A 21,289-nucleotide genomic window follows, 5' to 3' on the forward strand; every position below is an offset into this window, starting at 1 on the left:
TTTACGAAGGAGGCTTCCTTTTGTTCGTCCCAGACTACATTTGTCGGTTCTGTCTTGCGGAGAGCGTCGGTCAGAGGGCTAGCCAAAGCTGAATAGTTAGGGATGTAGTGATTGTAGTACCCAGTCAGACCTAGGAATGCTCGAATTTCCGTCTTCGTGCTCGGCCGCGGGTAGTCTGCTACCGCAGAAATCTTAATCTCGCTGGGTTTCCTGAAACCCTGACTTACATTGTGACCCAAGTAGTCTACGGTCGCCCTTGCCAGGCAACATTTCTCGGCCTTTACGGTTAGTCCAGCTTGACGCAAAAGGCTCAGTACAGCTCTTAGATGTACCATATGGTCCGCCCATGAGTCGGAAAAAACCGCAATGTCGTCTAAATAAGGCACCGCGAATGTTTCACACCCCTTTAAAACCCTATCCATGAGTCGGGAAAAACAAAATGGAGCATTTTTGAGCCCGAAACTCATCATTGTTGGCTGGTAGCTGCCCGTCGGAGTGACGAAAGCCGCGTATCTGCTGGCGCGTTCAGTGAGCGGTACTTGCCAGTATCCTCGAGTAAGGTCCAGCGTAGTCACATATGCCGCTCTACTGACCTGTTCTACTCTCTCCTCAATATTCGGAATAGGATACACTTGATCCCTGGTGAGAGAATTTAGCTTTCGGTAGTCTACCACAGGCCTAGGGTCTTTACCTGGAGCTTCTACTAAGATCATAGGCGAAGCATAATCGCTTTCCGAGGGTTTTATTACTCCTAATTCCAGCATGCGAGTTACTTCCATATCCAGAATTTCTCTTTGCCTTGGAGAAAATCGGTAGCACCTTGATCGCACTGGCACGTCTGAAGTCAGCTCAATATCGTGCTCAGTCAAATCAGTTCTGCCTGGCCTGTCCACGAAGCAGGCCTCAAACTCTGTTATTATCTCGCCCAGATCGGACAGCTGGGATTTCTTTAGTTCTCCTCTCTGCTCCGTCTTTCTGAGAAGCTCCTGAGCGTTGCTTCCTTTTTCGCTGAGGCAAATCAAGTTGTCCCCCATCTCCTCGGGAATGTTTAACGTTAGATTTACCACGGCTTGCTCCATAGCTAAGTCCTCTCGGGTTCCACTTAGTAGTCTCGTGAGATTACTAGAGACTGGCGGCAAGAGGTTACTCTCAAGAACGTCCTCATTCCGCGTCTCATCAAGCTCGCTTTTAAGTTGACTTATCTGAGATGCCTCGCTCTCAAAGTTTTCCGACCCGCTATCTTCCGCATCGACCACAGTTTTAACTGCCGTTTCTTCCGCTGTGGATTTTTCTGGAATGAGCAGTGTAGCTAGTTCTCGCGCCTTTGAACGTGTTAAGGCGGGCACAACTCTGTCTCCGAAAAGGATGCCCCTCTTTCGCAGTAGCATGTCCGATTTGTTGGAGAACAAATACGGATAGCACTTAGGAAGCTTTCCTGAAACGGCAGCCTCGGTTGTTAACTTGCCGAAAGGGCCCTCGATGACCACGTTCGCGATTGGCAAGCACACACTCTGTTCCTCCACTACCTGGCGGATCCACGCACACTGACCTGTATAGTCGGAAGGTGACACATACGCCGGATGGACAACATCCATCGTTGCGGCCGAATCGCGCAGTACCTTGCAAGGCTTCCCGTTGACTACTAGGTCATGCATGTAAGGTTCCAAAAGCTGCATATTTTCATCGCAGTCACTGACATACGAGAAAGCAATCTTTTCTTTCCGGCAGTTGACGGCAATGTGACCTTGCTCATTACACCTAAAGCATGTGAGCGGCTTCCTAGCCTCAAACTTATTCTTTGTGTTCTGCGCGTTGGTCACTTCCTCACTTTTCTCACTGCCGTCCTTTCTAAGGCGTTTGCCCGAAAAAGCCTTCCTTTCTTCGTTTGCAAATCTAGCAAAGTGCCTTTTCTGACGGTTATTCACACTCAACTTGGGCTTGCGGAGCCTATCTACTGCTGGGTTGCTGAATTGTCGGCGCGAAGCGTACTCCTCAATGAGTTCGGCAGCTTCAGTTGCCGACTTAATTTCGCCTCGGTCCTGTAACCAATTTCTTTCTTTTTCTGGGAGGCAGTTATAAAACTGCTCCAAAAGAATTCGCTCGACTACAGCGTCCCTATCACTGTAGGAATCTGTGCTCTTTAGCCACTCGCCCAAATTTACTCTTAAATTGTACAAGAATTCAGGGTAACTCTCGTCCCTGGTCTTACTAGCTTTCCGAAAACGTTGTCTGAACGCCTCGGCGCTAAGCCTATACTTTTTCAGAAGGCAAGCCTTGACCTTCTCGTAGTTGTCCGCGTCCTCCTTGCTAAGCCGCGCGACAACCTCCGCTGCCTCGCAGGGCAGAACCGTCAATAATCTCTGAGACCAAGTGTCTCGCTGGAAGGACAGTTTTTCGCAGGTTCGCTCAAAGTTAGCCAGATACAGACCGATATCCCCTGATATCACATATGGCTGCATGTACTTTGACATCTTGAAATCTGCCTCCTTGTTGAGAAGAGGTACCGCTAGCTGGGGACAATTGCCCGACCTCTTGCTCAACTCTAGTTCTAATTTCCGGAGCTCAATTTCTTGGTCCAGCTTTTTTGCTTCTCTTTCACGCTTCTTTTCCTCTTTTTCCCACTCACGTTCGCGCTCCCTTTCCTCTTTTTCCCTCTCAAGTTCACGCTCACGCCTCTTTTCCTCTTTTTCCCGCTCTTTCTGCTCTTTTTCCCGCTCCTTCTGCTGTCTGAGCTGTTCCTTTTTTTGACCGATGAGGTTCCATGCTTCACTGAGCTCCTCATCATCGGCTCCCAAATCTGTGATTGCCTTTATAATCAAAGGTTTTCGTGCCAAACCACTTGTATCAATTCCCAATTCCTCACACAATTGCAACAGTTCCGGTTTCTGCAGCTTTTGTAGGTCCATGATCGCTCCGAGTGTCGGCTACTTCCAAAACAACAGTGCAAACTACCAAACCTAAAGGCGTTTCCACACTCTCTTTACCAGTTCTAAAATCTAACCCTGTTCTAGAACCTGGTCCACATCAGAAGAAAAGCCAAGCACTCACCCACACATGCGATCGATGTTCCGAGCTGCCCTCTTGGCCGATTGTTGCTCCTGCTTGTTGCTTGAGATGCCACCTCCGATCACAAGGTGTTGTGGCTTGTAGCTTCAGATCCACCTCCAATCACCAGATGTTGTGGCTTGTAGATTCAGATCCCAACGCTGGGCACCAGTCGTTGTGCTTGTAGATTCAGATCCTACCGCTGATCACCAGTTGTCGTGACGCTGGGACTAAGTCGACCCGGCCTTCACTTGGTAGCGTGCAGAGACTCGGGGTTGAAGTAGGATTGAATCTTCGAAGTTGGTGAAATATGTACAAGCAGGTTTAATGGCACTTTGAGAAAACTTATTTACAATATTTACACGAAAAAGAAGGGTACATCAGCAAAATGGCAAGCGTTAAGAGTTCATAGCGAGAAGCGACTGGATGAGCCGTTTACCCAGGGCTCAGAGCGACATTTCGTGCTCTGCAGCGTCCTTAAAAACCCCCTATGTCCAGCCCCTCTCTGAAGATGCTGACCAACCAAATCCAGGGCACGCCCCTCAGGTATCGGCATCCAATCGAACACATCACTGCACTGATGGTCTGAAGCACTGACTGGTCCGGCATTCATTCGTTGGGCGTGATCACTTGTTGGCGGGAAAAGCTTGGGAACGGCGAGGAGAGGAGGTACATTTCTATTCTTCAGCAAAGAAACCACAGGCTGGTTATGGGGGTTTTACTTCTCAGAAACCCGAGTGCACGTGGCGCCGCATAGGGCTCCCAACATGGTCCCTTTTCGACAATTGCAAATCTTTCCTGCATTCCCGGGAAATCACTTAATGGCCGTATGAGTCATGCTCTTCTCTTGTCCTGCACGTCAGCGGACATGTCACTCTGTCGTCTCCTTTGGATAGGAGGCATTCATCACTGGAGGATAGCACTTCTCGACTGGAAGGGTGAACAAAAGAAAGCACTTCCTGCTATTTCCCGCAGGGGGACGTTTCTTTGTGTTTTTCCAGACGTTCTCTTGGCAGGGCCAATTTGGCATTTGCAGGTTGTCCACAAAGCAAAACATGCTTACAAAACAGGATTCCTGGAAACAGGCTCACTTAGAGCCAATGGACCATCACCACATATTCACAAAACTTTTCCATGCCCACAGGCGAACAATAGAGCGCGCAAATGCGGATGCTTGGTCGTAACACTAGGTTTTGCTAGCCTCATCAGCGGAGAACAGGTACCATCGCCCCTTTTACCTCAGGCGACAAGCGAGGAACGAAACTCGGGAAGGTGTGGTCTTTATACTTAGTCCCTGCCGCCGCCGAAGCGTGCAGTTACAATTGAGCCAAAACGGGCCTATGCCAGGACTCAACCAAGGCTCGCCATTACGCCCCATGCTTGCTTGCTTCTGAGGGCGTCGACATATTTCAGTGCTCAACGCGAGCACTGTCATGCCAGTAGAGCGAGCTGATGAAGTAACGCAGCACTGACAAAAACTCTCGGGTGATTTGCAAAGCTGGTGGGAACGAATTAAGAAAAAAAAAAAAAACTAGAAGGGTTCAAAGCTGCTGAACCGTATATGGAGCGAAAGCATTAGCTGCGGGTGACCGAGCGTTCTTCTGTTAGGTGCTCCTCCGCCAGCTCGGGGACCACGGACGAAGCACACAGCGACGAGCAGTTAGACTTGACGTAGTATTTATTGCTTTCGCAATAAAATATTTGACCGTCTCTTAGATGTCTCTTAACAAGGTAACGGCGAAAGCCTATCCTTCCTCTCCTTATTTCCCTCTTATCGGCGTTGCAGTGCTACATGTAACCATAATTAGCTGACAAGAACGGAAAAGCGCAGTATGTTGCACTTTTTTAGGCAAGTGAGAGTTTTGACTTATGTACACCATCGGTCCTGTCGCGTGGCGTTCCTTGGCGCGCGTTGAAGTGTGGGATTTCAGATGGCAGGAACGCAAGACAAGAACATCTCGCGGAATCTCACTGAGTATGATAGATCTCGTGCAAGGGATTTCGTTGCATTAAAGAAACCTTTACGCGCGAACGGGATAATGGTGGTGGTCATGCGGGCTTTCAAGTGACTGTCTTTTCTTCTTAGCGCCTAACAGCCTGGTGTTCGGTGTTTCCAAGACAATGTGCCGCTAGATTACCTGGTATTCTCACAAGCCCCAAAGACATGCGCTGCATAATGGAAGGCATATGTTCAGCTACGCCGCCATGCACTGTTTTAATGAAGCGCCGGAAGCAAGGAGCTTTCGACGAAAAGACAAGTCGAAAAGCAGCTTTAGCCTAGGCCACAGAAACCAGTCTAAGAGTTGCAAAATGAGAACCCCCATAAACGATATTTAAAAAGCGAACCATACTGACACAAATCAATAAATAAGTTTCTAGCAATACAGAACCATCACAAACACACAACTGAACCAGAGAGAGCCCCCCCCCCCCCCCCAACATAAACAATGTCAATACTAATACCTCTGTAACACGAGCAGATTTAATGTCATTCGATGCATCGAATGTCATTCGGTTTCTTTCGATGCTACACGGTAAAATAAAATGTCATTCGAAATGGTGGCAATTACGATCAGCTATAAAAAAATCAGCTATAATAAAGGCGTTTGAAATCCCTGTGTAACATTTTAAAGCTGATCAAAACATTTCTGTACGAACTCAAGCGATACTTTTTTTTGACTGCGCTGTAGCACTTTAGCCTTAAAAATCCAAGCCAAATACTGAGTCACCCACAAATTCGATAAATTTAAACAAACAATATGGCTGAATACAGCGGAGCGCGGATACACAGCGCGGAGAAGCACGGAGACACGTAAAGCATGTAAATGCCGTCCAAACTGTGAAAAGCTCAGTCACAACTTTAAATAGTTCCGAGATAAATACGGGGAGATGCGGCCACCAAGGAACAAAGAGCCGGAAATGATCGTGAGTCGCTGCCATGACTGGACCACTGCTGTGACCGAGTAATGCCGTTCCGCGAGAGCCTGCAGTGCGAATAATTTTACACCTAAATTAAGAGGTTTTAAAACAGAAATCCAGAAATATAATTTTTTAATTTCACTGTGCGCAGAATATGTTGCGTTGCTTGTTTCTGCTGCGTATCTGGTGTCAAGAGTACACATTCGGTTCGCAATCGAATGCTAATGAGTTCCCCAAACTGATGCAATGAAGAATGTCCTTCGAACCTAATGACAATAAATTTTCTCGTTGTAGCAGGGGAGTAATGACATTAGATGCTAATGTCATTCGATACGAATGACATTAAATTTGCTCGTGTGACAGAGGATCACTGCGGTCCTGTGCGGACGTTGGGTGTAAGAGCTTGGCCGACAGGATCGAGTCCAAACAACAACGCCTACTTGATATGATTTAAAAAGAAAAGTCCGCCGTTACTGCAAAAATAAGCCTGTGTGAGAAGGGCTACAAAAGGACCCGCTTATGAACTTCGCCACCCTTCGCACGAACGCGAACCGCCAGAAGTGTCAGCCATATAATAACGATTCCCAACAGAACGCGAATAATCACGGGAAAAGAATTTTCAACTTTGAGGAAGCATGCAAACGTGCAGTGCCGGAGTCTCCGGAAAATTCGCAACGCACCGACACCCCCGCAGACAACGCCTAATCACATGGAACAGGCCCAAAAGGTATCCACGGGTGATAACGGAGACAGCGATAGCAAGTAAATGTCAGAAACAAGACGCGTCACAGACGCGGACAACTTTCCGAGGCAGTGCAACGGTAGCTGCCAGCTTACAAGCCTACATCTCGAGATAACAGCGAGCATGTGGAAACTGCGCGCCTCGCTTTGGAAACAACGCGCCGTTTGCAGACGAACACGGAACGCTGGTCTTTCGGCAGGCGACGTGACATGGCAGCTCCCAAGCAAATGCGCAGCCACTGCGTATCCCCCCCACTCATTTCGATCGACAACGGACGGCGCGCAGCCAAAGCCTTCCGCAATCAAGCGCCGTTTCGGCCTGTTTAATCGAACGCGCAAGTTAATTAGGTTGCCACGCTCCGCGCGTCGTCCAGAGTGAACCATTTCATGCTTAGGCCGGCCGGCCTCGAAGCTCGCCAGAAAAACAGGACGCCGCTGCGCAGTAGGCCAGGAGGCGCGCTGCGCACGTATTGAGAACGGCCCCGTGAACGCGCGTGCGGAAAACGCCGAGCTGATGCCAACCACAGCTGGGCGAGATGACGGCGAACGCACTTCCAGCTCCGAGCACGCAAGAAGGGGCAAAGTCGGCGGGTTTCCGTGCTACAGAAATTGCACGAACCGTTAGGACGCCACGTTTCTTCCAGCTCTGATATACACACAACAAACGGCCGTATACATATTATCGGGGTCAGTCACGGCTTATACATAACAGAAATACGACTCCAGTGTTTCCGATGCGCCAGGCCATGAATGGCCGAGACGAGGGGTTCGTTCTTGAGGGCCTTGGTGCACGCGCTGACTTGGGAAAAAGCATCGGCCGTCGCAACAGCAGTGCGGGAGCTCGACCGGCCGGGAAGGCAGCATCCGCTAGATAGGCTCGGGAACTCGCCGGAGGGGATGAGGGGCTTTGCCTGGCGACGCGATAAGCGCTCAGAACGAGCCGGAAGTGGCTCACAGCCGACACTCCCATTGACTGGGCAAGGAGACGCTTCTGCGAGCCACGCGCTCAAGGAATGCGCTCACAGGAGCGAGGACTATCTCGTTATTTAGATGAACCGCACTTTGACCAGCGCCGTTGTAACAAACGCTACTGCTTTTCCATTTCGCGCCGCCACAATGGCTCGCAAAAGCCAGCTTTATTTGCTGGAAACAACCACAGCGTCCTCCCCAGCGCCGCAACAGAACGACGCGACCGCGCAGGGATCCGAAAATACGCAAGGCTGGAGATATTTGCCTGCTTCTACAATGCACAGCAAAGCAGAAAATTGGCGCAGTAGGTACGACGATGCATCACGTAACCTTTGTAGTTTGCGAACCTTCGTTTCGTAAGCAAAACATTTCAGCCGCTGAATTCAGCAAATGGACGAAGTCCTACTCAAATACACGTTGAACGTCGACTTGGCTACCTACAAGATCACAAATTTTAATTTCCTAGTTCGCAGGCGATATCGGAAGGTGCTTTACTACAACGTCACACCGCTCGGAGGAGATTTTAACGGTGTCAAAAACGATTTTGCCTAAATTCAGAGCAAATAACTCGTAATATTAGTTCGGATAGAGCACTAACGGTTGCATTACAATTACATACCTTTATATTCTTTTGCGCCAGAATGGTCAAGGGCTTCATGTTACCACCAAAATTGAGGCTAACCGAACATGACCATTCGCCGAGTCGTTAGCAGGCTGAGTGAGGATTTGAAAACGCCGGCTCACAATCGAATGCGCGCGCATAATGAGGGCGGCTTTTATCGCCTGGTTAAAATATACTCACCCATCCTTGGTGGTCCTTTATCCAGGGAAGAAGCCTCGTACAAACGTAAGAGGACAGCCAGGATGCGATACTGTCCACCAGATCTGACCAGTTCTTTTCGACGCAGAGAGCAGAGAGCTCCACGCTGAAGGCGAATGCACCCACAATGCGTGCCCACGTAATCCCTTCGCTGAAAAGCTCGTTCAGGACGCCCATGTAGGCCGTCTGAGCCACAGAGGGAGTCATGTCGAGTCGGCCGCACATCTGGGTGAACTCCTCGCGGTATTTGGTGATGAATTCTTCCCCGAGTGTCCGCAGGACGAGAGCCACTTTGGATGGCCGCGGCAATGGCGGGCACGTATTCCACTGCAGGCCGCGCCGGTTTAGCTGGTAACGCATGAAGTCATTCACGATTTCGTTCACTTGGATTTTCTCAGCCTCGCTGACGGCCATGGTGGCGACGCCGGCGGCTATGGGCACAAGAACAAGAGAAAAACTGTACTCAGCCTTCGGACGCTCGCACTCACAACGCACACCAGCTACACGCCTAGTCGACTGCCGGCTCCCTCAATGCCGGCTTCGAGCTTTTCGCGACGGCTGCTTCGTTCAGACAGTTGTGGGCAACGCCAGCAACGCCTCCGAGCCGGACGCGCCTCGCCGCCTGCCGGTAGCTCGGCGAAATACTCAGCGCTCGTAATGGCGAGGGTGAGAGGGCAGCGATGGCAAGGATGAGAAAGCGCATAGAAAATCGGCCATCCCAGCGCCGCATGGCTTTCGTAGCAGTCGCCAGCGTCGCGGTGGTCGCAGCATAGTTTGTCAGCGCAGAACCTCAAGCATGGATCAGGAAGAATGCGAATCGTTTACCCCCATTTCTCGATACGTGCGGTTCGTTTCTGCCTGTCACAGTGGCTCTGTTGAAAAGCTGCGGCCTGCATGTTATTCAAGAGATTAAAAAACAAGAAAACTATAGGGTCTCAGATGTCTATTCTACCCTTCCTCTTCTATTTTTTGCTGTCATCGGCGTTCGTTGCAGTGCTACATATAACTATAATTGGTTTACAGGAGAGGAATAATAATAGTTAATAATAATAATTGGTTCACTGGAAGGGAAAGGCGCAGTAGGCTGCCACACCTGTTTCTGTGCACACCTGAAATGGGTCGTAGGGGAAGAGAGGACGGCGGGAGTAAAAACGGAAAGAGAGAAAGAGGAGCCGTAGGGGAGGGCTTCGGGGTAATTCAACCACCTCAGGGTCTTTAGCGCTGACATCGTACAGTACACAGACGCCTCTTCGTTTCCCTTCCATCGAAACACAGCCGCCGGCGGTCAGGATCAAGCCCAGGTACTCCGGCATAGTAGTCGGGCGTCCTACGACTGCACCACCGCGGCTCTGCGATGTCAGCGTTGTTGTGGTTGTTGTTGTGACTGAGGAAGAAGGAAAAGAAAATACACGGGCCTAGCTGCTACTGGCTCTGTAGCTGAGCCACCTCCGCTGCATTGTGCAGACAGAAGAGATTGATTGATTTATTGATTTATAGGAAGGGAAAGGCGCGGTAACTGTCTCACTTGTTTTCTGTGGACACCACAACCGCGCCGTAAGGGAAGGGAGGAAGATGGGAGTGAAAGTGGAAAGTGAGAAAGAGGAGCCGTAGTGGAGGGCTACGGATTAATTTCGACCACTAGGGGATCTTTAACGTGCGCTGACATAGACAGAAGAGAAAATACAGAAGAAAAGGAAGAGGGAAAGAAAGACGCGCGCCGAAACAGCCATCGTCCACCACCGAAGCGGTGGCGGGTGCAATGACGGCCTACAACAGATAAAATTTCGGTGGCAGGCAAGCCCCCGCCGCAAGCGGCGGTGGCCTGCCTGTCTCCTCTCTTTAATGTCAGCGCATGTTAAAGATCCCCAGGTGGTCGAAATTACTCCACAGCCCTGCACTACGGCTCCTCTTTCTGTCTTTCCACTTTCACTCCCACCTTCCTCCATTCCCTTACGGCGCGGTTCAGGTGTAAACAGAAACAAGTGTGAGAGGTACTGCGTCTTTCCATTCCAATGGACATTACGGTGACACTTAACATGCGCTCAATATATAACTGCTCTAAAAATGCTTCTCGCAAACTACAGCAGCTGGCGTTCACCTTCCGTCGTCCCTTCCGATATTTCGTTTCCATTCTGCAAATGCGTACGCATCAGATATCGCTGTAAACATTAAAATACACGTACCTTGTTCTAGCGGTAACAACTTTTACGCTCAAAGCAAGTCTCTTTGTACCGAAGCTTTCCCTTTGGCATCTTTTCGTGCATTTTAGTGACAGGCAATGGGAAAACAACAATCAGAAGCTCGATTCATGATGGCGACGCAGTGAAAAAAAAAATGAAAGATAGCTTAGCTCTGTTAAGCCTGGATATACGTAGCGAAAAGCAGTGACTACCTCGGATCAGAAGTTAATTTCTAGTCTTCTGTGCCGTTGGCCGGCAGCTTAAATCTTCTTAGTTTCCATGTCGAGCGTGTCTAAGTTCACTGGCGTTCTGTAATTCGTTTACAGGAAAGGTAAGGCGCAGCATTTGCCACTCGCGGAAGGCAAGAAGCGCCGCCCGGCGGCGTTGGAGCGCACTTGTTCCCGCTTGGTCCTTATAGCTGACGGCTGTTGTTGTGGCTGTACGAAGAAGGGAAAGAAAATGCACGGGCCTACTACTGGCTCTGTAGCTGAGCCAATTGATTGATTTATAGGAAGGGAAGGCGCGGTAACTGTCTCACTGTCTCACAAGGGAAGGGAGGAAGATGGGAGTGAAAGTGGAAAGCGAGAAAAAGGAGCCGTAGTGGAGGGCTATGGAGTAATTTCGACTACCTGCCGGAGCACCCGGGTTCGATCCCGACCGCGGCGGCTGCGTTTCGATGGAGGCGAAATGAAGGGGCGTCCGTGTGCTGTGCGATGTCAGCGCGCGCCGTTAAAAATCCCCAGGTGGTCGAAATTACTCCGTACCTCTCCACTACGGCTCCTCTTTTTCTCTTTCCACTTCAACTCCCACCTTCCTCCCTTCCCTTACGGCGCGTTTCAGGGCCAGTATTCCGAGTTTGCGTCGTTATCGAAGTGTCGCTATCTCACTTGACATCGAGCCATCTGATATCTGATTGGTCAAAAAGCCGGAACCGGGCGTTGCCACTACGGGAACCGGAAGAGCTGTCAACATCATGTTTAGGCGTTTACACCAATCAGCTGACTTGACGTCGGGGAAATAGCGACATTTTCGATAACGACGCAAACTCGAAATACGGGCCCAGGTGTCCACAGAAACAAATACGTGTGACAGACACTGGGCCTTCCCCTTCCCGTGAACCAATTATTATTAACCCCGCCGTGGTGGCGCATGGTTACCGCGCTCGACTACTGTTCCTAAGGATGCGGGATCGAATCCCGGCCTCGGCGGCCGCTTTTCGATGGAAACGAAAAGCAAGGCGTCCGTGTGCTGTGCGATGTCAGTGCACGTTAATGAACCGCAGATGGTCGAAATTTCCGGAGTCCTTCACTACGGCGTCTCTCATAGCCTGAACTGTTTTGGGACGTTAAACCGCACAAACCAACCAATTATTGTTATTATTAAAATAGGTTTTGGTTCCTTGCGGCCTCTTCCGCCAGGCGGATGGCTTGCTTGTGAAGAGTTGGGTCCTCGCTCCGCAGAAAGGTTTCCCAGGCTTCTTTACTATTTTTGTCTTAGCCCCTGGGGAGCTTGCGCATTCCCCAATTACGTGGTTGAGGGTCCCTTTCTCGCCACATTGCTTACATTTATCGTCCTGTCTTTCATATTTCTGGACCTGAAAGGCCCAGACCAGGTGGATGTAATTTCCTGCCTGTAAACGCCGCCATGCGGTCGCTTTTTTGTTGCTCCGACGCTTATCCGGTGGTGGCACCAGCTTTCTGCTTTGTGTATAATTTTCGACTATTTCTGTATAATTTAATAGATGTTCGTCTATGTTCTGGCAATCAGGCGGCTCCATGGTTACCCGGAAGTAGAGATCTCGGGCTAATTCGTGATGTGATGTGATAACTTTATTTTTCCACCAGATAAGGTGGCAAAATTCCAAATCCCCGCCCCCGGCACGCAGGCCTAAGGGACGGGAGCCGAGACCTCCGCGATCAGAAGCAGCCAAAGAGGTCTTGGCTCTTCGCGGCTTCTTCCGCCAGGCGGATAGCTTGTTGCTGTGAAGCAGGGACCTCGCTCCGCAGCAGGGCTTCCTAGGCTTCTCAACAATTTATATTTGTTTTAGCCCCTGGAGAGCTAGCACATTCCCAGATTATATGGTGTTGGTTGATTGTACAACTTTTAATTCCATCGGAAACTGGGAGTCGTGCGCCCGCGGATTAGAGGCTGGAAGATAGCCCTTGGCTTGTTGCGGCCGCCTCTTCCGCAAGATGGACGGTGCGGTGCTGGATCGCAGGGTCCGCGCTTCGCAGCAGGGTATATCCCAGGCTTCTCTACTTGTAATGTTTTGCCCTATCCCTGGTTATTGTGGGCACTCCCAAATTATGTGGTCGAGGGTCCCTCTCGCCCCACAGTGCTTGCAGAGATCATTGTCCCTAAGGTCTGGTAGCGCGTGAAACGCCCAGGCCGGGTTCATGAACGTATTAGTTTGTAGCCGCCTCCACGCGACAGGTTCTCTATTATTTAGTCTAACATCTGGCGGGGGCACCAGTCTACGTCCCAATTTATAATGGTCGATAATTTCCCCGTAATTTTGCAGACGCTCGTCGTATGCCCAGTGTTCGGGGGGCTCGACGGCTACCCGGAAGTAGAGAGCTCGGGCTAGCTCGTGAGCCGCCTCGTTACCAGGGACGGCAGCGTGAGCGGGTGTTCAAATTAACTGAATTTTCCTATTTATCGTTCTTTGGGTGAGGATTTTGGCCGCCTCCGGCGATATCCTCCCCTTACCAAAATTTTGAATGGCAGTTTTGCTGTCGCTAATTATGAACTTGGCTTCTGTTCCTACGCAAGCTAGCGCTATCGCAACTTCCTCCGCAGTCTCTATGTTGCGGCCTCTGCTGGCTGCCGCGGATACCGGTGCCCTTCGGCCATCGACTACCGAAGCTATACCGCCGCACCTGTTCTGCCACTTGCCGCATCAACATAGACTACTTCCTTTGCTCCCATGTTCTTGAACCGTCGCTCTAGAGCTTCGGCTCGTTTGACCCTTCTTTCGACATTAAATTCTGGATGCATATTCCTAGGAAAGGGGGGACTACCAAGGCATTCCTGATTTCCCTATTAATTTTGACTTTTTTTTGAACTCCCCTGTCTGGGCTGAGGCCTACTTTTGCAAGGATTACCCTGCCCGTCTCGGTCGTGCTTAGTTTCTCTAATTGGGAGACTCGCGCTGCCTCCGCCAATTCTGCCCACGTGTTATGCACCCCTAGTTCGAGCAGTCGTTCGCTCGAGGTACCCATGGGCAGTCCTAGCGTCTTCTTAACGCATCTTCGAATCAGGCAGTCTAACTTTTCTTTTTCGCCGGCCTTGATGTTCAGGTAGGGCGTGGCGTAACTGATTCTGCTTATTAGGTATGCCTGGATTAGTTTTAGTAAATTTCTCTCCTTGAGGCCTCTTCCTTTAGTGGCGACCCTCCTCAAGAGCCCCGAGGGTTTGCATCGCGTAACTTTCTAATTTTTTTCAGGACCTCTCCGTTATGGCCGTCCCCAAAATCCTGATCTGATCTACTTTTGGCACCGGTTTGCCCTCCACCTGAATATGAAACTCCCCGCTAATCTTGCAGCGGAGGTACTTTGGGTTATTAACGAACAATTCAGATTTATGTTACGCGGCTAAAAGGGGACTTTCGTGCTCCCCGCATAAATCTGAGATTATATGGTGAATCTCCTGGTGACGTCACCACCAGTCATGACGTCCTGATCGTATGTGACGTCATTATCATATCCGGTTATTATACATGACCGGATGTGACGCCACGATGACGTCACATTTGCTGATGACGCCACGGCCGAGACGTCACCATGTGACGGCTATGGACGTCTCGAAACGTCTAACCATTACTATTCGTTAGTAATAGTTAACCATGACTTGCACTTTCTGAGTACTAGTTAATGTTTGATTAGTGTTAGAACATCCCTTAACTAATAAGTGATGGTTAGTGATAGTTACGATGACTTCCAAAGACATGGGTTCCTATGGGCATCTGCAACGCCGGCGGAGCTTGGCGAGAGGGCTGCGCAGCTGGCCTTGGCTGTGACGTCACTCGGTCGCGGAGAGAGAGAGTGAAAGATGTATATTTTAATGGAAACCGGCGATGTCTGCCTGGTGGTGAGCCTAGCATGCTACTCCTAATGAGGGTTGAGGGATGATGATGACGAAGTGGGGGAGGGGAGGGGGAAGTGGAGGAGAAAAAAAAAAGAATCGGTGTCGCACACTTTCACACGCACATAATCACACACAGATTAGTTTTAAAGGGTTTCGATCAACCCTGTGTCCTTGAGAAAAGTTAATAAGGCCTTTGTAGCTAGCGCAGCCGATGATCCGTCGCACCAAGGACCCAGGACATATTCAAGGAGCAAGGTTGTGTCTTTAGGTAAGCTTAAATTATTACGCAGTGTCCTGAGATGTACAGTAAACCGTTGACAGGGGGTTACCAAATGTTCGAAATATTCACACACATCACATGTAGAGCACGGAGGGCTGCTCGCTATGGCTATTTTATGTAAAAAGTAGTTTGTGTATGACACATTCAAGCGGATTCGGTGTAGACAGTTACGATGGCACATGCACAAATTGTGAGGAATTCGAAAGGCGCAAGTGGGATCTATTCGGTGTAGAGGACGGACGGTAATGATGGTTCGGGTCGCACCACAGAGAGCGTTGCAATCTCCTTCATTCAGTGGCTACAAGCCTTGCTGTATCTCTTCGTGAGAATGGAATCGAAATTGTCCTTGAGGAGTCTTCTGGTAGTACATTTGCAGCGGCGTCGGCGTAGTCATTGCCCGCGATGCCGCAATGAGCAGGTAACCACTGTAGCACAATGCTGTGACTCAGGTCATAGGCATCAGTGTGCAGCTTATTTATGCCAATGACGAGCTCTTCCTGAATTCTTGATGATTTAAGCAATTGCAGTGCAGCGCGACAATCACTGAAGATAACCCATGCTGCAGGGGGTTGCTGCAGAATATATCAGACTATATCAGCTGCAGAAGAGTAGCTTCTTTCAGCGCTGTTAACCCAGTAGCCACAGTTGAAGTGCGGCGACTGAGTGTTATCGAGATTGTGGTGTGCATTGATGGTATCCACACGCCGATGGATGAAGAAATAGCTGTAACAGAGCCATCAGTATAGATGTGGCAATACTGACTGTAGCGTGCACAGATGTGCTCAACGGCGAAGTATTAAAGTGCGGGTCCTGGGGTGTGGACTTTTCTTTTAATGCCAGGTACAGGTAGGTCGGTCGCGGCATACGACATACGGCATACGCGAAGCTCGACTCTGACCCTCGTAGTGAAGCTTTTCGCTTCACAAGAACGAGTACAGGCGCGCACAGAACGCGTGCACAAAACGCGCCAAAGAACCGATGCAATCGCCAAATCACCACTATTGAGATCGTGTATCCCGCTGTTTGCCGGAGGAGCCCCACCTAGTAAACCGAGCGTCCCCAGCGAGCGGTGCTGTCGATGCCGCCGCAGCGAGGCGACGTCGTGGCGCCAGCGGCCACACCATTCGTCGGTGTTGCGTTCTCAACACAACCACAACGTCATCCGAAACGGGTATCCAAGGTCGGGCGATGGTTGCCGCCGCGGTAGAAGCGGCAGACCACATCCCCCCCCCCCCCCCCCCCCACACACACACGAACACACTTTAATCGTCTGTGCCCGGCGCCGTCAACTGACCGTGCTGTTGTTACCTCCGGACGGGCAGACTTGGAGAGCTCAAGAACTGCCGCGCACTCCGGTCTGAGTTCGTGTGAGAAATATAAACCCAAAAGAATTCCCCCCCACCGGCAACGAGGTTGGACTTATCCGCCTCTTCGACTCTTCCCAACGCCCGCGCAGAAGAGAAAGCTACGCTCATTGGTCGAAGGGGGTAGGATGTGGTGGACCGGCCCCATTGTTACTGTCATTCCTCTACATTGCTTCGACGATGTGACGTCTTTCTGCACTCTTTTATTGCGAAATAAATACTACGTCAGGTCTAACCGCTCGTCGCGTGGTCCGTGGCCCGTTGACCCCCTTCAAGAAGAACCCTCGGTCACCGGCAATCACATTCTTATTTTTTTTTTGTTTCTTCTTTTATCATCATGAAAGTATACTTCAAAAAATTTCTTTGCTGCCCAATTCTTGGCCGATCCCCCTCTGTGGTTATGTGCCATATGTTATTTGGACAACAACAACAGCTAATGCTTTCGCTCCATATTCGGTTCAGCAGCATTGAACCCTTCTCGTTTTTTTTTTTGTGTGTGTGTGTTAAGAATGAGAATACATTTCTCTTGATGCTTCTTTGTTCCTGACCCCATGTCTCACCTTTGCAGCTGAGAGCCAGCCCTCTGCAGACCCGAGCCACAGCTAGCGGACCCTCGACACGCAACACCACGGTGAGGCTAGAAGTACGGAACGGCTCCCATTTGCAAGCACCTACACAAGAAAACAACCGCTGCCCCTTGGGAAACACAAAAGATGTGCAGAAGCAGGTTTAACACGCACGCACAACACCAACAGATTTTCATTTAAAAACATTGTTGGCGGCGCCTAAAATAGTAGCCCCGCCGAGATGGCGCAGTGTTAAAGATCCCGACTACTGTGCCTTAGTTCCCAGGTTCGATCCTGACCTCCGGCAGCTGCGTTTCGATGGAGGCATCCGTGGACTGTGCGATGTCAGTGCACGTTAAAGATCCCCAGGTGGCCGAAATTACTCCGCAACCTTTTCTACGGAATCTATTTCTCTCTCTCCACTTTCACTCCCACCTTCCGTCTCTTACGGCGCGGTTCAGGTATCCACGGTGCCCACAGAACAAGTGTGACAGACACTGCGCCTTTCCTGTGAACTGTTATTATTATTGAAATAGTACAAAAGGAGCTTTCGTTTTCGCATTGCAAATATATATATATATATATATATATATATATATATATATATATATATATATATATATATATATATATATATATATATATATATATATATATATATATATATATATGTGTGTGTGTGTGTGTGTGTGTGTGTGTGTGTGTGTGTGTGTGTGTGTGTGTGTGTGTGTGTGTGTGTGTGTGTGTGTGTGTGTGTGTGTGTGTGTGTGTGTGTGTGTGTGTGTGTGTGTGTGTAATCGTTTCAGTGGTGTAGTTTCAGTTTCCGTGTTCACGCCGAATTGGCTGAATGACCCAGCTTTTCAGCATATATGCTGCAATGAACCACCCAGATGGCAGTTCACAACAGCGTGGAATTCCGCTTACCATTCAGAGCAGCTGGTAAATCTGCAGCTTCCTATTCCAACGGCATGCGGACTGGCTAATGCGTTCTTTGAATTTCGCTTGTTGCCTCGATCCATGCGCACTGCTTTTGTGAATGAGACAAATCGATGTTTTCCCAGCAGCCATCATTAGTTACGACGGGAAACGAAAGCTGAATCGTTTCCGTTTTCTCGATCGTATACAGCCAAAAACACACAAAAAAAGGCGGGTGAGCTCATACGCTCTTCGCGTGAAATTATCGACGCTCTCAAAGCGAAAGCACATATCGTCTGTGAATTTTACCACACAGAATTAGTTACTGTACTTACGCCTCCTTTACGGTAATCGTACTCGATGCGCTGCACCCTTCGGATGCATGTTTCGGATCTCATTGCGTGCTTTGCTGGATAATCACACGACGCCAAAGCGCGCAAAGCATCAACGAATACGACACTTAAGAACAAAAAATCCGATACGTAGAACAGCGCGCCCAGCTACGGCGGCACAGTGGTAAAGATGCCTGACTACTGTTCCCGAGTGCCCTGGTTCGAAGCAGCCGCCGGCGGCTGCGTTTCGATGGAAGCGAAATGGAGAGGCGCCCGTGTGCTGTGCGATGTCAGTGCACGTTTAACAACCCCTAGGTGCTCAAAATTACTCCGACCCTCCACTTTGGCACCTCTTTCTCTCTCTCTTTCCGTTTTCAATCCCATCCTCCTCATCTCTTCAAGGCCCATTTCAGGTGTCCACCTTTTCATTCCTGTGAATCCATTATTATTATCACACCGAAGCCTAATTGTCTTCCCGGCAAGCCCTAGGAGTCCATGGTGTATGAAGTGCAGCACAGCCAGGTTTCCCTCTAAGCCCCAGTTATAAAGCGTGTTGAGCGTGCTTCTCCCAGCTAAACCATTGATTCCTCAGAGGTCTAATTTCCCTCAGAAAGGGCATTTGGTCGTCAGGATTTTTTATACCAAATTTGTTTCGGGTGCTTGTTTGTTTCGATTGGAAAAGTCGCATGTTGTCATCTTCTGCGGCTACAGCGAAGCAAAACAAGCGGCTATCACAGCGATGGCACCAGTGGCGTCATCTCGTTGCCTTCCAAGCTCAAAAAGATTTATGCTGATTGACAAAGAAAATTCTTGAAGTTTAGTGCAAATTTGGCCAAAGTAAGTCTTGGTGAAAAGCAGTTGATAAAGCTTTTCAAGCCCATCTACAAAAGAACTCAATTCGCGCACATTCCTTCACCTAACCTCTGCGGCAGCGTTGCTATAAAAAAAACGAGATGACACCACCAGCGTCATCGCTGCAATGGCGTCTTGTTTTGCTGCGCCGCCGTGGCAGGCGATATGAATATCCAACTCCTTCTGACCGAACCAGGCACGCACGTCAAATAAACTTGGAATAATAAAATACTGCCGACCAAGTAGCATTCCTCTGCAAAAGTTGAGGTCTAAACACTCAGCGACTCAGCTGGGGAAGCACTGTGACGCGTATAATTTCCCTACGTACTTTAATAATATTTCCTGACTGATGGGCAGTGATGTTTCCGTTAATTCGCTGATTTAGCGACAGGTTGCGATGAGCATAGGTAAGACTAGTTCTTTAAAAGTTCTTTATACGTTTATTAAGCGTAAAATGCTTTTAGCTCCGGTCGTCAGCGCGCCAGCGAGTAGAATACGGCGCCTAAAGCGGTGAATACGGGGGCGAATCGAAAGAAAAACATTCCAATTAGCATAGTTAATCAAATGCGAAGTAGGTGCGTAGCACTGCTTACCCCTTCTACACTTTCGCATGCATTTTAAGACCGTGATCTCTTACTACTCACTTTTTACGATTTCCCGTTTGGTTTGTCTGGTTTTATCACGTGACCACCAAGGTCTTGAGTTAGAATTTCTCTAAGCCCGAAGCAGTGTTCACCCTGATGAGTTGTCGCCCTATCCACCCAAGATGGCAGCCACCCTATAAGGCCCACACTAGGTCACATGATTCCACCCAAGATGGCAGCCACCCTAAGGTCCACCTTAGGTCACGTCATGCCGCACAAGATGGCGACCACCATAAGCCTACACTAGGCCCACGACCCATTGAAATGCTTTTTCAGTTGGTTGCGAGCACTGGTATATGTGTTTCGAGTATGCGGTTCTGCAGTAGCAATCTCGAATAGCGTCGATTACAAACACGCTCACAGTGTCGACGCCCTCGGTAACAACGCCACAATGCTCTGCCGAATTATGTATTTTGCGTAATACTGTATTCTATCATTGTGTATAACTTTGAAAGAACTCCGAGAGGGAGAAGAACGCATTTTTATTAACTCTCCTCTTCAGCCTCAGATTGCTTTTGCGTTGCTCTACTACGAACGACTTTGCGTGTGTTTGCTTTATTGCATTCGCCGTTGGTGATGCCTTTACAAGATCGCCGTGAGGGCGTGTATTGGATTGCATTGGATTGGTTGCAAGGCTTTCCCGTTTTCTTACGTGTGGACAAGAAAAATTCTAGCTAAGTCCAGACTGTGGCGGAATCTGCGTCTGTAGCGCCGTCGCATCAATGCCACCAACACCATCTATCTTGATAGCCTTCTCCATTTCTCAAAGCGATGCTTTTATCTCTCTGCAGCTATTTAGTCCCGATGTGACACTTCCCTGTCGACCACATCACCTCCTTGCGGCTGTCTGAAAGTAAAACCTAACGCCTGCGGCACGGTAGTCCCACTAGGTTTGGTTGGTTTGTGGGGTTTAACGTCCCAAAGCGACTCAGACTATGAGAGACGCCGTAGTGGAGGGCTCCGGTGATTTCGACCACCTGGATTTCTTTAACGTGCACAGAAATCGCACAGCCCACGGGCATCTTGCTTTTCGGGTAGTCCCACTAGGGTGGCATGGCATGCTAGGAGCACTTGGCAAGTCATTATTTGTTCAATCGTATCCATCTCCCGTCCGCACGCATAACGTCCATGTTCTTGCTGCCGACCCGTGCGTGTCATTTCCTGTTGCGTAGCACCGCCCACGAGTCTCAAAGAACAGGACGCTGACGAGGAACTTTTCGTAGAACCAATCCTGAGGGATGTCTGTTTCGTGTGAGGAATAATAGTTACAACCAAGATGTCATGAAGTGGTAGAAAAAAAAAAAAATGCGCTTCTCACTTTTTTCTTTCTTTCTTTTGACCCTCCTCTTTTCCTCCGTGTCCATCCAGGTCACGTTTCTCACTTTGCTTGTAAACAATGAGCGCGCCGAAGACGTACGCGTGTGCATGAAAATGGTGGAGAGGAGGAGAAAGGGAAAAAAACCGGCTGGGTGCAAGCGTCTGTACTGGCGGCCCGTAACTTTCCGTCCGCGCCGTGTTTCCTACACACGCGTACATTTCTTCTACAACTACGCAACTCCGCATTCCTCGTGGTGTA

At 49.5% G+C, this 21,289-nt stretch overlaps 1 protein-coding gene across 1 annotated transcript in view; it reads right to left on the reverse strand.

Annotated features, from left to right (window-relative positions):
- Positions 1–9,111, reverse strand: part of LOC146199683 (apoptosis regulator Bcl-2-like) — a 74,831-nt gene extending 65,720 nt beyond the window's left edge. Inside the window, exon 1 of the mRNA XM_084595187.1 lies at positions 8,477–9,111. Coding sequence (XP_084451313.1) covers positions 8,477–8,908 — 432 coding nt within the window. The 5' untranslated portion in view covers positions 8,909–9,111. The remainder of the gene's footprint in view (positions 1–8,476) is intronic.
- Positions 9,112–21,289: the final 12,178 nt, after the last annotated feature.

This window comes from Amblyomma maculatum, chromosome 2 (genome assembly GCF_055883805.1).
Source record: "Amblyomma maculatum isolate TAMU_Amacu chromosome 2, ASM5588380v1, whole genome shotgun sequence".
NCBI lineage: Eukaryota > Metazoa > Arthropoda > Arachnida > Ixodida > Ixodidae > Amblyomma > Amblyomma maculatum.